Source organism: Vigna umbellata, chromosome 3 (assembly GCF_029865625.1).
Source record: "Vigna umbellata cultivar VRB3 chromosome 3, Vumbellata_1.0, whole genome shotgun sequence".
NCBI lineage: Eukaryota > Viridiplantae > Streptophyta > Magnoliopsida > Fabales > Fabaceae > Vigna > Vigna umbellata.
The window spans coordinates 33799648-33813854 of NC_142167.1; the positions used below are offsets into that span (position 1 = coordinate 33799648).

The 14207-nt window shown below is 39.7% G+C and overlaps 1 protein-coding gene across 5 annotated transcripts; it reads left to right on the top strand.

The window, feature by feature from the left end:
* Positions 1-1374: 1374 nt before the first annotated feature.
* LOC148202316 (putative glucose-6-phosphate 1-epimerase) lies at positions 1375-7049 on the top strand. 5 transcript variants are annotated; one of them, XM_088109953.1, is made up of 11 exons: positions 1375-1572; positions 1664-3159; positions 3409-3473; positions 3637-3850; positions 4035-4109; positions 4576-4632; positions 4715-4878; positions 5037-5171; positions 5789-5891; positions 6116-6215; positions 6331-7049. In XM_088109953.1, the coding sequence occupies exons 4-11, from the start codon at positions 3740-3742 to the stop codon at positions 6537-6539; spliced, it is 954 nt and encodes a 317-aa protein (XP_087966079.1). In that variant the 5' UTR covers positions 1375-1572; positions 1664-3159; positions 3409-3473; positions 3637-3739; the 3' UTR covers positions 6540-7049. The 5 variants fall into 5 exon arrangements, with proteins under 5 accessions (XP_087966079.1, XP_087966080.1, XP_087966078.1 ...); XM_088109954.1 differs by lacking the exon at positions 3409-3473 and having other exon boundaries at positions 1664-2248; positions 3064-3159; XM_088109952.1 differs by lacking the exon at positions 3409-3473.
* Positions 7050-14207: the final 7158 nt, after the last annotated feature.

Below are 14207 nucleotides of genomic sequence, written 5' to 3' on the forward strand. Positions count from 1 at the left end.
GTGCATAACCCGCCATAGCTCGGTAATCATTCTGGTCCGGACGAGTCGGTCTATAAAGTAACAAGTCGGGGTTTAATGTAACAAGTCTTGTGATGTTAGTTTACCATGTATGAGTGACTTTTGCATATCATGTTGGATTGTATAACATGTTTTTTATATCTAGCTCACCCTTGCATTGTTTGTGTTGTGTGTTGTTTGGGTATGTTTCTTTGGCGATGATCATCCACTTGGATGGGAGCAGATGGCGAGGAGAATACTTTGGAAGCAACTCTTGATGAAGACGGCAGTGCTGCAGCCTAGATTAGCTAGTCTTATTTCATAATTCTTAATGTTTGGAATAACTCGTGTGTATTTTAAGTTTTAAATTCTCTGTGATTTTCATGGAGAAATTCTAAATACTCTTGTTGTCAATTCCGCACTATTCTAAGGATGACTGTAATCCTTAAATTACTCTTGACTGCTTTCTTATATTATGTATGATGACTCTTTATTATATATGCATGATGTATATTTTTGGGACGTTACAGTTAGTATTATAATATATTTTTTAATGAAGTCTGGTATTAGTTGAAAACAAACTCAACCACCAAAATACTTTCCTTTACCATAGAAATAATCCTAAAATTCTCTTGATCATTAACTTTCAGGTTAACTTTTTCTGTGATGTATTTGAAGACTAGTTATCGCAACTCATTAATGTCTTTGGACTATTGAGGTTAGGCCAGAAAAGAAAATGGCCTTGTCGTTGTTTATAATGTAATCCACCAAACATTTTACCTAGAACCAAATTCAGCATTATACTTTAAAATATGTTGGTTATTGATTGCATCAACAATGTTATGGTTATTGAAGTAATATAAAATCTTTGTTTTGTAATTATTCTTTCAATAAATTTGTAAAACAAAATATAACTTTCAATCCTTAAATCAGAATGTACGAAAATAATTTTTTTAATATTAAAAATATGTAAATATATTGGAATTTGATTTAAAACTATTTTAACTTCATTTTAATCATCACTTTTTTTATTTTAAAAGTTCACATTTTAGACCAAAAGGCTGAATACAGCCACAAATCCTTTTCCTATGATCTTCTATTTTCTTTTCTTTTACCAATATTAAAATGAATCTTTCCTTTTCCTAAGATCTTCTATTTTCTTTTCTTTTACCAATATTAAAATGAATCTTTTCATGTAGGTCGAAACTGTTCAGTGCAGCTAATATTTTTTTTTAATAGGTTCGGAAGTTCCTGTATTTATGCGTTCATTTTAATTGAATCTTTTAATTTTAGAAATGATCAATTGAATCCCTAATTTAACATAATTAAATAATAATACCTTTTCTTTTAAATACAATGAAAAATTAACAGGAGACATGGTATCAGTTTATTTGCAGGTGGCAGAGTCTGACCTGAATACATCGACCTCTGTGAAGGATATAGGAAGGATGTATGAAGGGTGAGGATGACGGGTGAGTTACCGCCCTTTCTATATCACTCACTCTTGCTTCTGTATCTGATTTTCTCCGACAACCAAATCTATGGCTTCCGATTCTTCTTCGAATTTCAACAACGGTTCGTGCCGCTCCTCTCTCTGTCTCTTCTTTCGGTTTTCATTTTCCGAATTTTCTGATTTGTTAATTTATTCAAACCTCCTTTCTGATAGGTCCTTCTTCCCCCGACGACTCCCTTTCCAGCCCCATCAGCAACACCTTCTCTTCTCCGGGAAGTAGGCGCCGCCGCCGCCGCTCCTCCACTCCCTCCGCATTCGCCACTCCGTCGGAGCGCTGATCTCGATTCGCCTCCTCCGAAGCCACCCCAACCGCGCCGCGCTCCCGCTAAGGCGTCGGCGGAGGTGGGCGCGTTCCCGTCACACCTACGTCCACAACATATGACGCGGCGGCCTCGTCTGACGGCGGCGATGGCTACGACATGGACGACGCCAGGCCCACCTTTGTGTGGGGCACTAACATAAGGGTGGAAGACGTGAACGATGCTATTCACAGGTTTTTGAGGGACTTTAGGGAAGTGTCTTCGTCGCAGGGCGAGGATGACAGGTTGAACTTGCACACCGAAGGGAAGTATGAGAAATTAGGGATGACGGGTTTAACCGCCTATGCCCTCTACATCAACCTCCTCAACCGCCACGCCTTCTCCTTCTCGTCCAGGAATGGATATATGAAGGATGTACTGAAAGAACAAACCTTGTCCCAGGAAGCTTCAGGATCAAACAATTTGGCAAATTTTGAAGGCGAGAAGTGACCATCCTATTTTTAAACCTATTTTTATTGTGGGAATTTCAATTTCTTTTTTTGTGTGCTCTGTCTCAGTATATTAAAAAGAAAGAAAATGGTCAGTGTTTCCGTGCTAAAAGAAAAAAGAAAGAGAAATTGAAAGATAAGCCCGGGATTGCGGTGACAAATCCATTTTGCACACCTCATTGGAAGAAATACCGAACATCTACGCATGCCCTTATAATAGTATGCTGAAGTGATGTGATGCCTCTGTGTTGTGTGTTCTGTGTTTAAGACAAAAGTGTTTTTTTTTTGTTTTTTCTATTGGTTTACATCTTGAGATGGATTCATCCATCACCTTCGATTGTGTTGTGCTGTGTGTTGTGTATGTGACTCTTGATTCTGTCCACCACAGTCCAAAGAAAAAGTAGCTTATGTTTAAATTTTTTAACGGTTTTTACATGTGTACATTTACTTTTCGTATCTCCACGTCCAAGAACTAGATCTCTTCAGCAGCCAACAGACACAGAATTTACAAGACCGGTTTTTGCTCCTTATCTTAAGCTTCTGTAAAAGTTTTATCTCGCCTTCACACAACATTGCCACCTACCATTTGCTGTAGTTTTTTTGGTTTTTCAAATCTTGGGGTTGTTGAAAGTTCTGAACTTTCTTGATTCAATTGCAAGTATGGTCTTGAATGCATACTTCTAAGAAAAGGGTACCTTTCAACTTTTTGAACGCTTCTTCTTCGTCATGTATGTATCTATGTACTTGATGAGCATGTGCTGCCTCGTGTCATTGGATGTGTGAATTTTCTTAACTCATTTCACAGAGGTCATGCATTATTCTGGCTCCTACTGCTGCTTCTCTCTGCATCCAAGACCTGGTGTCGGTTTAGACTTAGAATTCCTGATTCCGGATTGTTGAAGTAAGTAAACTTATTACCAGTGTTTGGTTAATGGGAGATTTATTATTCAGTATTCTCTTGAGATTTATTAGTGTTTGGTTTTTCTTCCTTAATTTGAATTTTCCTGAAGAAATTATGGTTATTGTATTCTGCTTATATTAAAGAAAATTTTAATTTTATTACAGCTGTAATATATGTATGTGTGTGTATGTATATGTATGTATGCGTGCGTGATTTATTTATTTACTGATAGTTATTATGTTTTTTCAGTGTTTAATTGTCTTTTTCTGCTGTGAATCTGACAAGTTTTAAGGACATGTTTGGATGTGTACCAGGTAGATTGGTATTCTATCACACATTCCAGATTCTTGTTTAAATAGGTTTATTGTTCCGTAGATCTGAATCATACCAGTGAGAAGAAATTTTGAGTGAAATTGGGTGTTGGGATTTTGGATTTAACTGACGAGGAGGCTAATTCACGTGTTTGTTACGGTATAGGTGTAAGGTGGAGACCCCTTCAATCCTCTGGCATTTGCATGTTCCGAATTTGAGAAGCTTAATAGGATTTTGCTGAAGAAATTTAGGATCTGCAGTAATTTGAATGGGGCATTCTGCAGCCGTATGGGACTATAGAGCAGCAACTGAAATTACAAAGGACTGGAATGGAATTGATCAAGTTCTGCTTCGGACCCTAAGGGGTTCTTCGGCACGGGTGAGAAATTGTTCATTGCAAAACTGGTGTCGGTTTTAACATTTGGTAAAGTTATGATTTTAAAATTTACTATGACATCCAATGCGAATTCTTGATGTGGATAACTTGGTCTGTAAAAATATTTGTAGTTTGAGTAATTTAATTACTACGATTACTTAGATTAACTGTTTTTTCTCGAAATTAGGTAAGCTTACATGGGGCGCAGGTCACTTCATGGCGGAATGAGCACGGGGAAGAACTTCTATTCACAAGCAGCAAGGTATGTCTTTCAATTTTGATTGAAAATCAATTTGTACATTTTAAATTATATGAATTTTGTTAGTTGTCAGCGCTGATAAGGAAAACATGTCAATATTTCATAATCTTAGCTTTCTGAAAATTTTCATTTTGGGATAATCTGCATTATATTGCAACTGGCATGTGAAGGGCATTGGCCGAAATAATCAATAAATTTAAGAAGAGTTTGGATTTTGATGAATCATAGTATTCTATGCTGTCCATCAATCACATCGATGCAAGAGAAAAACAGGGAAGAATGGTGCATTGTAGTGCTTTTGTCCTTTGGAACCACTGGGGTTGAATACTGGTATAATGAAAAACTTTGACGGCAAAACCAACTTCTTAACTGATGCTTTTGTAGGAACACAGAACTTTAATCAATTATACTTTTTAAAGAGGCAAGTAGTAATAACTAACTGTTTTGTTTCCTTTTCCATTATCTGTAGGCAATTTTCAAGGCTCCAAAAGCAATTCGAGGAGGAATTCCCATGTGTTTTCCACAGGCAAGCTTATTCCTTTTTACGTTCATTTTATATAACTTGTAACATGCATACTTACATATCTTGAGCTGAATTTGTTTCACAGTTTGGAAACTGTGGATCGCTGGAGCAGCATGGTTTTGCAAGAAATAGAATGTGGGCAATTGATGAAAACCCTCCTCCTCTTCCTGGGAATGACTCCAGTGGGAAATCCTTCATTGACCTGGTGCTAAAATCATCTGAAGAAGATATGAAGTGCTGGCCACACAGGTATGAATAGCATGATGTGACAGTATAACAGGGATATCCACTCTCCATGTGTTTGATAATTTGAATCTGGCATATATGCACTCGATATTACTTTTTCCTGTGTTTGGCAGTAAATTTCAAGCAGTAGTAATCTAACGATTGTTTAATAATTGTACCAGTTTTGAATTCCGTCTTCGGGTGTCTCTTGCAGCAGATGGGGACCTGACTTTGATATCTAGAGTCAGGAATATAAATGGCAAGCCATTTAGTTTCTCATTCGCGGATCACACATACTTATTGGTTTCTGACATTAGGTATGGATAATTCTTTGTTGTACTTGGTCTGCATTCCCTTTTCTGAGTGTGTGGGATGATGTCCAACCATCATTTTTCTTTTCCATAGTAAATTGATTGCTGAACACTTGATCGGAGTTTTATTAGCACTAATGGTACTTCCTTGTTCAATATTTATAGTAGACAAATATATTTGGTTTTTGTTCTGAAACGTGTAGTTTCTGCATTTGCTGAATGCTTTAAATTGTGGGATTTTAACATTCAAGCAGATCTTAGAGGACTGTTTCTCTTCTTTAGAAACTAATAACAACTTACACTCTAATCATTTGAAACTAGCATGGATACTCTATATATTAGGTGGATTCTTCTCCGAATACTGGAATTATGAGTTTTATTCATGTCAGTTATCGGGAAATATCTAAACAAGTGATCAGTCGTAATGAAAGTACAAAGTTCTTACACAGCCTATAGAATTTGTAAGCATTTGAAGCAAACTACTGTTTGCAATGCTTGTTACCTATATAGATTCTTGTTTACATATTTTTACTTGAACTACCTCTCTTTTGATTGTTTTAGAACAGGAAATTTTATTTTAAGATTGACAATCATTATTAACGTCACATTAACAATTTTTATAGTGAGATAAGGATTGAAGGTCTGGAGACACTGGACTACCTAGACAACCTTTTCAAAAAAGAACGATTTACTGAACAAGGAGATGCAATAACATTTGAATCTGAGGTAAACCCTTCTAGGTTATATTGATGTTAACAAAATGTAGACATTTATAGTTCCATGCTGCAATTTAAGCTATTACTTCAGGTTGAGATAAATAGAGCACTATATTCCTGGCCTATGCTGCAGTTTTGTCAATCACACACAGTATCCACTACTAAAGTCTTTTGGTTTTGACACAATGAAGGCTAATGAAGATGTTTTTAATATCCATACTTCCTTCATGGCAGGCGGATCGAGTTTATCTTAGCTCTCCAAACATAATTGCAGTGCTAGATCATGAGAAGAAGCGAACATTTGTTATAAGGAAGGAAGGTCTCCCTGATGTTGGTAAGCTCTAAGTAGCAAATTTTTTCCACAAACAAAATACAAACGTAGATAAGGTTTCGAGTTGTAGAAAATATAAAGTCAGTCCTTTTCATCTTAACTTTTATGGTGTGTTCAGCTGTGTGGAATCCATGGGAAAAGAAATCAAAATCCATGGTAGATTTTGGTGATGAAGAGTACAAACAGATGCTTTGTGTTGACGGGGCGGTGATAGAGAAACCGGTGAGCTTGAAGCCGGGAGAGGAATGGACCGGTCGGCTGCAGCTATCAGTTGTGCCATCAAGTTTTTGCAGTGACCGTCTTGGTCTTGACAGAAGTGGTCTTTGAGGAATTGTACAAAATGGGTCTGAGTTAATGCTGCTACTACATCCAGCAATGTAGCAGCATCTAGTTGTAGAAATAGTGCTGTTCAGTAGGAGTGTCAGGTTTTATGTTGTTATGATCTTAGGCTAGAAATAGTGCTTTATAGAGGCCTATGTTTTTTGTGAGAATGGCTTTCAAGTGTTACCAGGTCATTAGTCAGTTGGTTCCTTCCGTTCTGCTATGGATGCTCCTTCTTTAAGCATTAGATTTGTTGAGTTGGTGCCGAGTTTATTCTCTCCATGGATTTGATGATATGTTCCACGGCATGGATAATTTAGCTTTGGTGTTCCAATTTGCTTATATTGGATGGTTACGGCTATGATCTGCCTCTCATGACAGAGATAAAACGAGTGATTAGTGGACAATGTGATCATGCATCTTTTTTTGGCATTTTCCATTTTACAGTGATACGTGCATAATTCAATAACCTTCACATAAATTTTGTATACTATCACTGTTTTTATTTCATGGTTAGTTGGCTGAATTATGCTATAAATGGCTTTTAAAGTAATCTAGAAGTCAATATTTTTATTATAAATGATGTTTACAATTGAATGACATTGTCAAGAATTCTGATGTTGACTGTGATGTAATTGAATTCATGTCTGTATTCAATAAAGTGGGTCAAAAGTGGTGCGTCAAAAAGCAATAGCACTTCTCCTGCTTTGTACAAATGGGACCGATGGGCTGTGCATTAAAAGGTTGAAGTTGCTGAGATTCGAGACATTGCGGTTGGTTATTCAAACTATGAATCGGTATTTACTTTTTTCCAACTGAGCTTCATATGTTCATCTGCACTTATAATTATCTTAATTTTTTCATCATTTACCAGTGGTTTCTTTTAAGAGGTAAAATTTTTGTGTTCAATTATATTCTCGTTATATCTGTGAGAACCTGATTTAATTAGTACACAAATCCATTCTCTGATCATCATTTATGGCACCGTGCCACGTCAAAACTCACTCACTTCCACTCTGCATGCGCCTGCCAAGTGTCAAGGCTGGAACCTTTGGAAATTTGTAGTGGAAGACAAGTGGCATCCGTGAATTGGATACACGTCCTACGTGAGAAGGGAATTGATTTTCTGAAAAACCTTCTCCCCATTCACGCATACACCTTTCTTCTTCCTCTGAACCAAACGTTTCAAATTCTCCAGCTTCTCTCTAAACCATTTTCATCTTCTCTCTAAGATAACTCACCGTCATTCTCTCCAATCTCATTTCAGACACCGTAGAAACATTCTCTGCACCGTGAGCATCATTTTGATCCGAACAGAACTGAGAACTGAACTGGTAAGTTCTCGTCTCTGCACCTTCATCTATTTAGTTCATGCGAACCAGATTCTGGTTGCATGCATGAGTTATAGGTCTGAACTTTGTGTCATTTTTGGTATCTTAGATTTAGTGAAAAATCGTGGGGTGACTCGTTGAGTAGAAAGCCGTGAGAGCACTAGAGAAATCATAAGCATTTGGAAGTGCACTGCTAGACCAGGTAAGGGAAGCTTCAGTAATTTAATTTAATACTGGTTTGATGTCTATGACAGTAATGAAGTGTACTGGTTATCTAAAATGTATGAAATATATGAATTTTGATTGTGCCTGAATAAGCATGATTGCCCTGGATGTATATTATGAATGTTGTTTGAATCGTATGCAGAGAATGAGATGTATGATTTGGAATATGATTGAATTTCTGCATGATTTGGAATGATAATACTTGGAACTGGATGTTGATGATGATATGTTTGAAACTGGAAAATGGAAGATTCTGTATTGAGGAAATGATGATATGAATTCTGTAATGTATGAGATTTGTGTTAAAAATAAATTTTAAGTTAGGGATCGTATGAAAATTTTGAAGTTAATGTGAATGAAAAATCTGGAAATCTGATCTTTTCTGATTGATGATGTACGCTCGTCATCGAACGGTCTTATACCGTTCGGTTTCCCTGGAAAATAACTTAGAATAAGAATTCTTTCATTTGGAGAGGATTCTGATTGAGAACGAGCGTTAATTGTGTGAAGAGCTAGTTTTGAGCGTTCGGCTCAGCTTAGCGTATCCAACCATTTAAAATAAATTGAAGAGTATTTAGAACGCTCGGTTTTGTTTACCAGCGTTCGTCATAAGTAGCGCTTAGTATTATACTGAGCGTTCGTCCAAATGAGCTCTCGGTCTTAGATCGAGCGTTCGTCCTAATTCGCATTCGGTTTAATACCGAACGTTCGTTCTATTTGGTGCTCGGTCATTGACTTAGCGTTCGTCCTAAGCAGGGTTCGGTTCTATAACTGAACGCTCGTCCTTATCATTGCTTCGTGAGCGAACGTAACTAGCGTTCGTCCAAATTCTTAATTTACGTTCGGTCATTGACTGGCAGTGTTTGCTTCCGAATTTAATAATACTCTGATTCTTTATTTAAATATATTTAAAATCTATTTATCCTTTTGATTCAACCTAAAGTCTTTATACTTAGAAGTTTCCTAAGTATTATTCTGATCTTGTAGTCTCAATCTCAATTAAATTATTAAGTGTTCTTAACGTCCGTGAATGGATAAGGGTTCGTTTCTTTTGTTCAGGAACGAGGTTGCAGTGTACTGTAATTCGTTCGTCTTTGTTCATTAAAAGATGGACGTTCTTTAAATTAAGAGAGTGGAACATAGAATGAAAATGTGAATAAGAGAACTGGTTAATATGTGCGAATGGTATTTGAATGAACTTTATTGAAGTGAATTGTGAATGAGCGTTCCAAGGAGGAACGTCTCCATGATGTGAATGTTAGAAGTTATGTAGTATGACCATGGTAAAGCTGCTGATGGCTGTTCATCCTGATATTCCGTGAGTGCTCATCCTCATGTAGAGGGGAGTAGGTCATGCGTGGGAATGGCAGGAGACCCTAGTCCTACTGAGTACTTTGGACTGATAGGGTTAACCTCGGGTGGCAGCTGTTGAGGGCATCCCAGTTACTACACCACCCGGGTGCAAGAACGCCTGTAGATACATGGCTTCATACAGTCCGGACAGTCGTCATTTATGAGAATTTGGATGAGTTATATTATGCTTTGCGTATGTACTGTTATTGATTTGTACTATTGATTTTATATGTTAAAGTTTATGTTGGTGGTATGAATTAAATTACCTAAGCTTACCCTTGCAATTTCCTTGTGTTGTCTACTGTTTTTGTATGTCCGTCTTGTCAATGCAATGATCATCCGTTGTGGATGTGAGCAGATGGTGAGGCACCCCTTGAAGCAATGCTGGAAGAAGAAAATTTGGAGGATGCTAACTTGGTAGAAGTAGAGGTTAAAGCTGAACAGTAGAGTGTTCGTTCTTTAGGAATTGCTAGCGTTTATGTGCTGTATTTTGAGACGTTCGGTTATTTATTTCGTAAGGCCGTTCGCCCAGATTTGTGAAGCCTGGTAGTTAGAAAACTGAACGCTATGTAACTTTGTACGTTCGGTTTTTATTTTTGAGCAGCTGTTGTAAATATTAAGACTGCACTGTAATTTCTGTAAATGTGATTAGTTCTGATTAATAGTAATTACTATTTCTTGGGATGTTACATTTAGTGGTATCAGAGCAGTTTTGTTCTTTTAAGGAACACTGTAGGTTATGAGTGCACTACGTTTTTGCTGTGTGCTTATTATGTGTTAATGAGTTATTGTTTTAACTCTTGAACTTTACTAACGCTCGTTTTTCTCTGATCCAGAGAACTAATGGCGCCTAGACTTCCTCCTCCTCCCCAACCAAGTGAGTCAGATACGTCCAGCAACACTAGGTTGTTGGAAACCGTGGTTGAAAGGCTGCATCAACAGAACACAACGTTGCTGGAGCAGAACGCCACCCTGATGCAGCAAAATCAGGCTGCTATGCAAGGTCTGGAGGCATCGCGTGTCAATTCTGAAAACACGCAAAGGCAATTGATGGAGATCCTGGCTGCAACTAGAGGTGCGCCTGGAGCATCTTCTTCAACCGCTGCTCAACCGAATGCTGAATGGAGTTTGGAGAGTTTCCTTCAGCATCACCCTGCCAAGTTCAGTGGCAAATGTCTTCCTGATGAGGCGGACCAGTGGCTAAGGGATATGGAGAGAATTTTCAATGCCAAGAGGTGTCCGGATGAGAACCGCTTGGCATACACTGAATACTTGTTGACGGGAGAGGCGAGCCACTGGTGGGCGAGCGCTAGGGCCATTCTAACGGATGCTCAACAACCAATCACTTGGGAAGTTTTCAGAAACAAGTTTTATGAAGAATACTTCCCTGACAGCGTACGTTTTGCCAAAGAGGTTGAATTTTTACAGCTCGTTCAAGGCAGTATGTCCGTTTCTGAGTATACCAACAAGTTCAAGCACCTTGTTCGGTTCAATACAATGGCCACCAGTGAAGAGTGGCAGTGCAGGAAGTTCGAGAACGGTTTAAGAAGTGATTTGAAGGTTATGATTTCAAGCTTGTGCATACGAACTTTTCCTGCCATGGTTGAGAGGGCAAAGGTGTTGGAGAAGAACATGGCAGAGGCGGAGAAGCACAAGAAGCAACAACAAGTGAATAGGGGACCAATAGTGTCCAGGGGAGGTTCTGTTCAAAGGAGACTACCTTACGCTCGTCCAAACCAGCCATCTCATGCAAGCGGATCCCAAGCCGTGGTCACTGTCGGCCAATCTGGACAGCCGAGAAACTTAACTTGTTATCAGTGTGGAGGACCGCATTTTCGGTGGGCTTGTCCACAATTATCAGGAGGAAAATATTGTACTCGTTGCCGGCAGAATGGACATTTGGAGAACGAGTGCAATATGGGAGGACGTGCGGCAATGAGGCCGCCAAATGCTGGAAGAGCGCAACAAGGAAGGGGTGGACGTGCGCAAGCAACAGGAAGAGTTTATGCTATTACGGGTGCTGAAGCTGCTCGTTCAGGTACACTCATCACCAGCACTTGCTTATTGTTTGGAAAGCCATGTGGTGTGTTGTATGATTCGGGGGCAACTCATTCCTTCATCTCGAAGGCGTGTGTTGAGAAACTGGGGCTAGTGGAGAGTGAATTACAGTTCGACTTGGTGGTGTCAACCCCAGCGGCTGGTGGGATCAAGACGTCTACAGTTTGTGTAAGATGTCCTATAGAAGTTGAGGGGCGTAGATATAAGGTTAATCTCATTTGCTTACCCCTTCAAGACTTAGAAGTAATTTTGGGGATGGATTGGTTGGCTACCAATCGGATCCTCATTGATTGTGGGAAAAAGGAGTTAGTCTTTCCAGAGGAAGAAGAGGAAGAATTGTCACTCACTCTCGGTCAGTTGAAGGAGGACATCATGGAGGGAGCAAGCTGTTTCTTGATCATGACGTATGAAGACAATGAGGTAGAGCGTTCGTCCAACAATGAGAGCAGTAGAGGACGAACAATAATAGATGAATTTCCGGATGTCTTTCCGGATGAAGTCCCGGGTCTACCTCCCATTCGTGAGGTTGAATTCACGATTGATCTGGTAACTACTGCTGCACCAATCTCGGTTCAACCTTACAGAATGGCACCAGCTGAATTATTGGAACTCAAGAAGCAGATTGAAGAATTGATGGACAAGAGGTTCATCCGTCCAAGTGCTTCACCTTGGGGAGCACCTGTATTATTGGTGAAGAAGAAGGATGGCAGCTCAAGGCTATGCATTGATTATAGACAACTTAATAAGCTGACCATCAAGAACAAGTATCCTCTTCCAAGGATAGACGACCTGCTGGATCAGTTGCATGGTGCGTGTGTGTTTTCTAAGATTGATTTACGTTCGGGCTACCATCAAATTAGAGTGAAAGAGGAGGACATTCAGAAGACTGCATTTCGGTCTCGCTATGGCCATTACGAGTACGTGGTGATGCCCTTTGGAGTGACAAACGCACCTGCAATCTTCATGGATTACATGAACAGAATTTTCAGGCCGTACCTTGATAGATTTGTGGTGGTATTTATTGATGACATCCTTATTTACTCCAAGAGCGTTGACGAACATGAGGAACATTTGAGGATCGTCTTGAGCGTGTTGAGGGAGAAAGAGTTGTATGCCAAACGTTCAAAGTGTGAATTTTGGATGAAGGAGATCCAATTCTTGGGGCATGTTGTTTCTGCTGGTGGTATTGCAGTGGATCCAGCCAAGGTGAAAGCAGTGCTGGATTGGGAGAGCCCACGTTCAGTCACGGAGGTTAGAAGCTTTGTGGGGCTCGCGGGTTACTATAGGAGATTCATTGAGGGATTTTCTAAGATAGTAGCCCCTCTGACTTACCTCACTAGGAAGGACCAGCCTTTTGCTTGGACGGATCGTTGTGAAGAGAGCTTCCAGGAATTGAAGAGGAAATTAACGAGTGCTCCTGTGTTGGTCATTCCAGACACGGCCAAACCTTTTGAAGTGTATTGTGATGCATCGTATCAAGGTTTGGGCTGTGTACTGATGCAGGAAAAGAGGGCAGTGGCTTACGCTTCCAGACAGTTGAAAATCCATGAGAAGAATTACCCCACACACGATTTGGAGCTGGCAGCAGTGGTGTTTGCTTTGAAAATATGGAGGCATTATCTGTATGGTGCAACATTTCAAGTGTTTAGTGATCACAAGAGTCTCAAGTACCTCTTTGATCAAAAGGAATTGAATATGAGGCAAAGGAGGTGGCTTGAATTCTTGAAGGATTATGAATTCGAACTGCTGTATCATCCTGGGAAAGCCAATGTGGTTGCGGATGCATTGAGTAGGAAGGCAGTAAGGGTCTCGGCAATGATGGTTAAGGAGCTGAACTTGGTGGAGAGTTTTAGAGATCTAAGGTTACAGTTCGACTTAGGAACGAACGTTATCAGGTGCTGTAACCTTAGAATTTCCAGTGATGTGTTTGACCGAATTTGGAGGAAGCAACGTGAGGATGAAGAATTGGTGAAAATTTTGAGCGTGCTTGGTACAGATCAGGCCAAGGAGTTTAATGCTGGGACGGACGGTATGCTACGTTACCTTGGTAGGACGTGTGTTCCCAATGATGGCGAACTGAAACGGATCATCCTGGAAGAAGCGCATCATAGTCGTCTTAGCATACACCCTGGTATGACTAAGATGTATCAAGACCTCCGTTTATCATTCTGGTGGCCTGGAATGAAGAGGGACATTGCGCGTTTTGTGTCTTCTTGTTTAACTTGTCAGCGTGCAAAGGCTGAACACCAAAGACCAGGAGGATTGCTGCAGCCATTGGAAATTCCAGAATGGAAGTGGGACAGCATCTCTATGGATTTCGTGACTCATCTGCCACGTACAGTCCGAAACCATGATTCAATTTGGGTGATTGTAGATAGATTAACTAAGAGCGCCCACTTCCTGGCCGTTAATTTGAAGATGTCCATGACAAACCTGGCCAAGCTGTACGTTAAAGAGATTGTTCGGTTGCATGGAGTTCCTTCAAGCATTATTTCAGACCGAGACACGAGATTCACATCTCGTTTTTGGCAGTCATTGCAAGGGGAATTGGGAAGCAAATTGCAGATGAGTTCTGCCTATCACCCTCAGACGGATGGCCAATCTGAACGAACCATCCAGACTCTTGAAGACTTGTTGAGGACGTGTGTTATAGATCATATGGGAGTATGGGATGAAGTTCTGCCGCTTGTTGAATTCACATACAATA

Coding starts and splice junctions, on each gene's coding strand:
- LOC148202316 (XM_088109953.1), top strand. CDS start 3,740: ATGGGGCATTCTGCAGCCGTATGGGACTATAGAGCAGCAACTGAAATT. Junction 5,172..5,788: donor TTATTGGTTTCTGACATTAG/GTATGGATAATT, acceptor CAATTTTTATAG/TGAGATAAGGATTGAAGGTC. Junction 6,216..6,330: donor GGAAGGTCTCCCTGATGTTG/GTAAGCTCTAAG, acceptor TGGTGTGTTCAG/CTGTGTGGAATCCATGGGAA.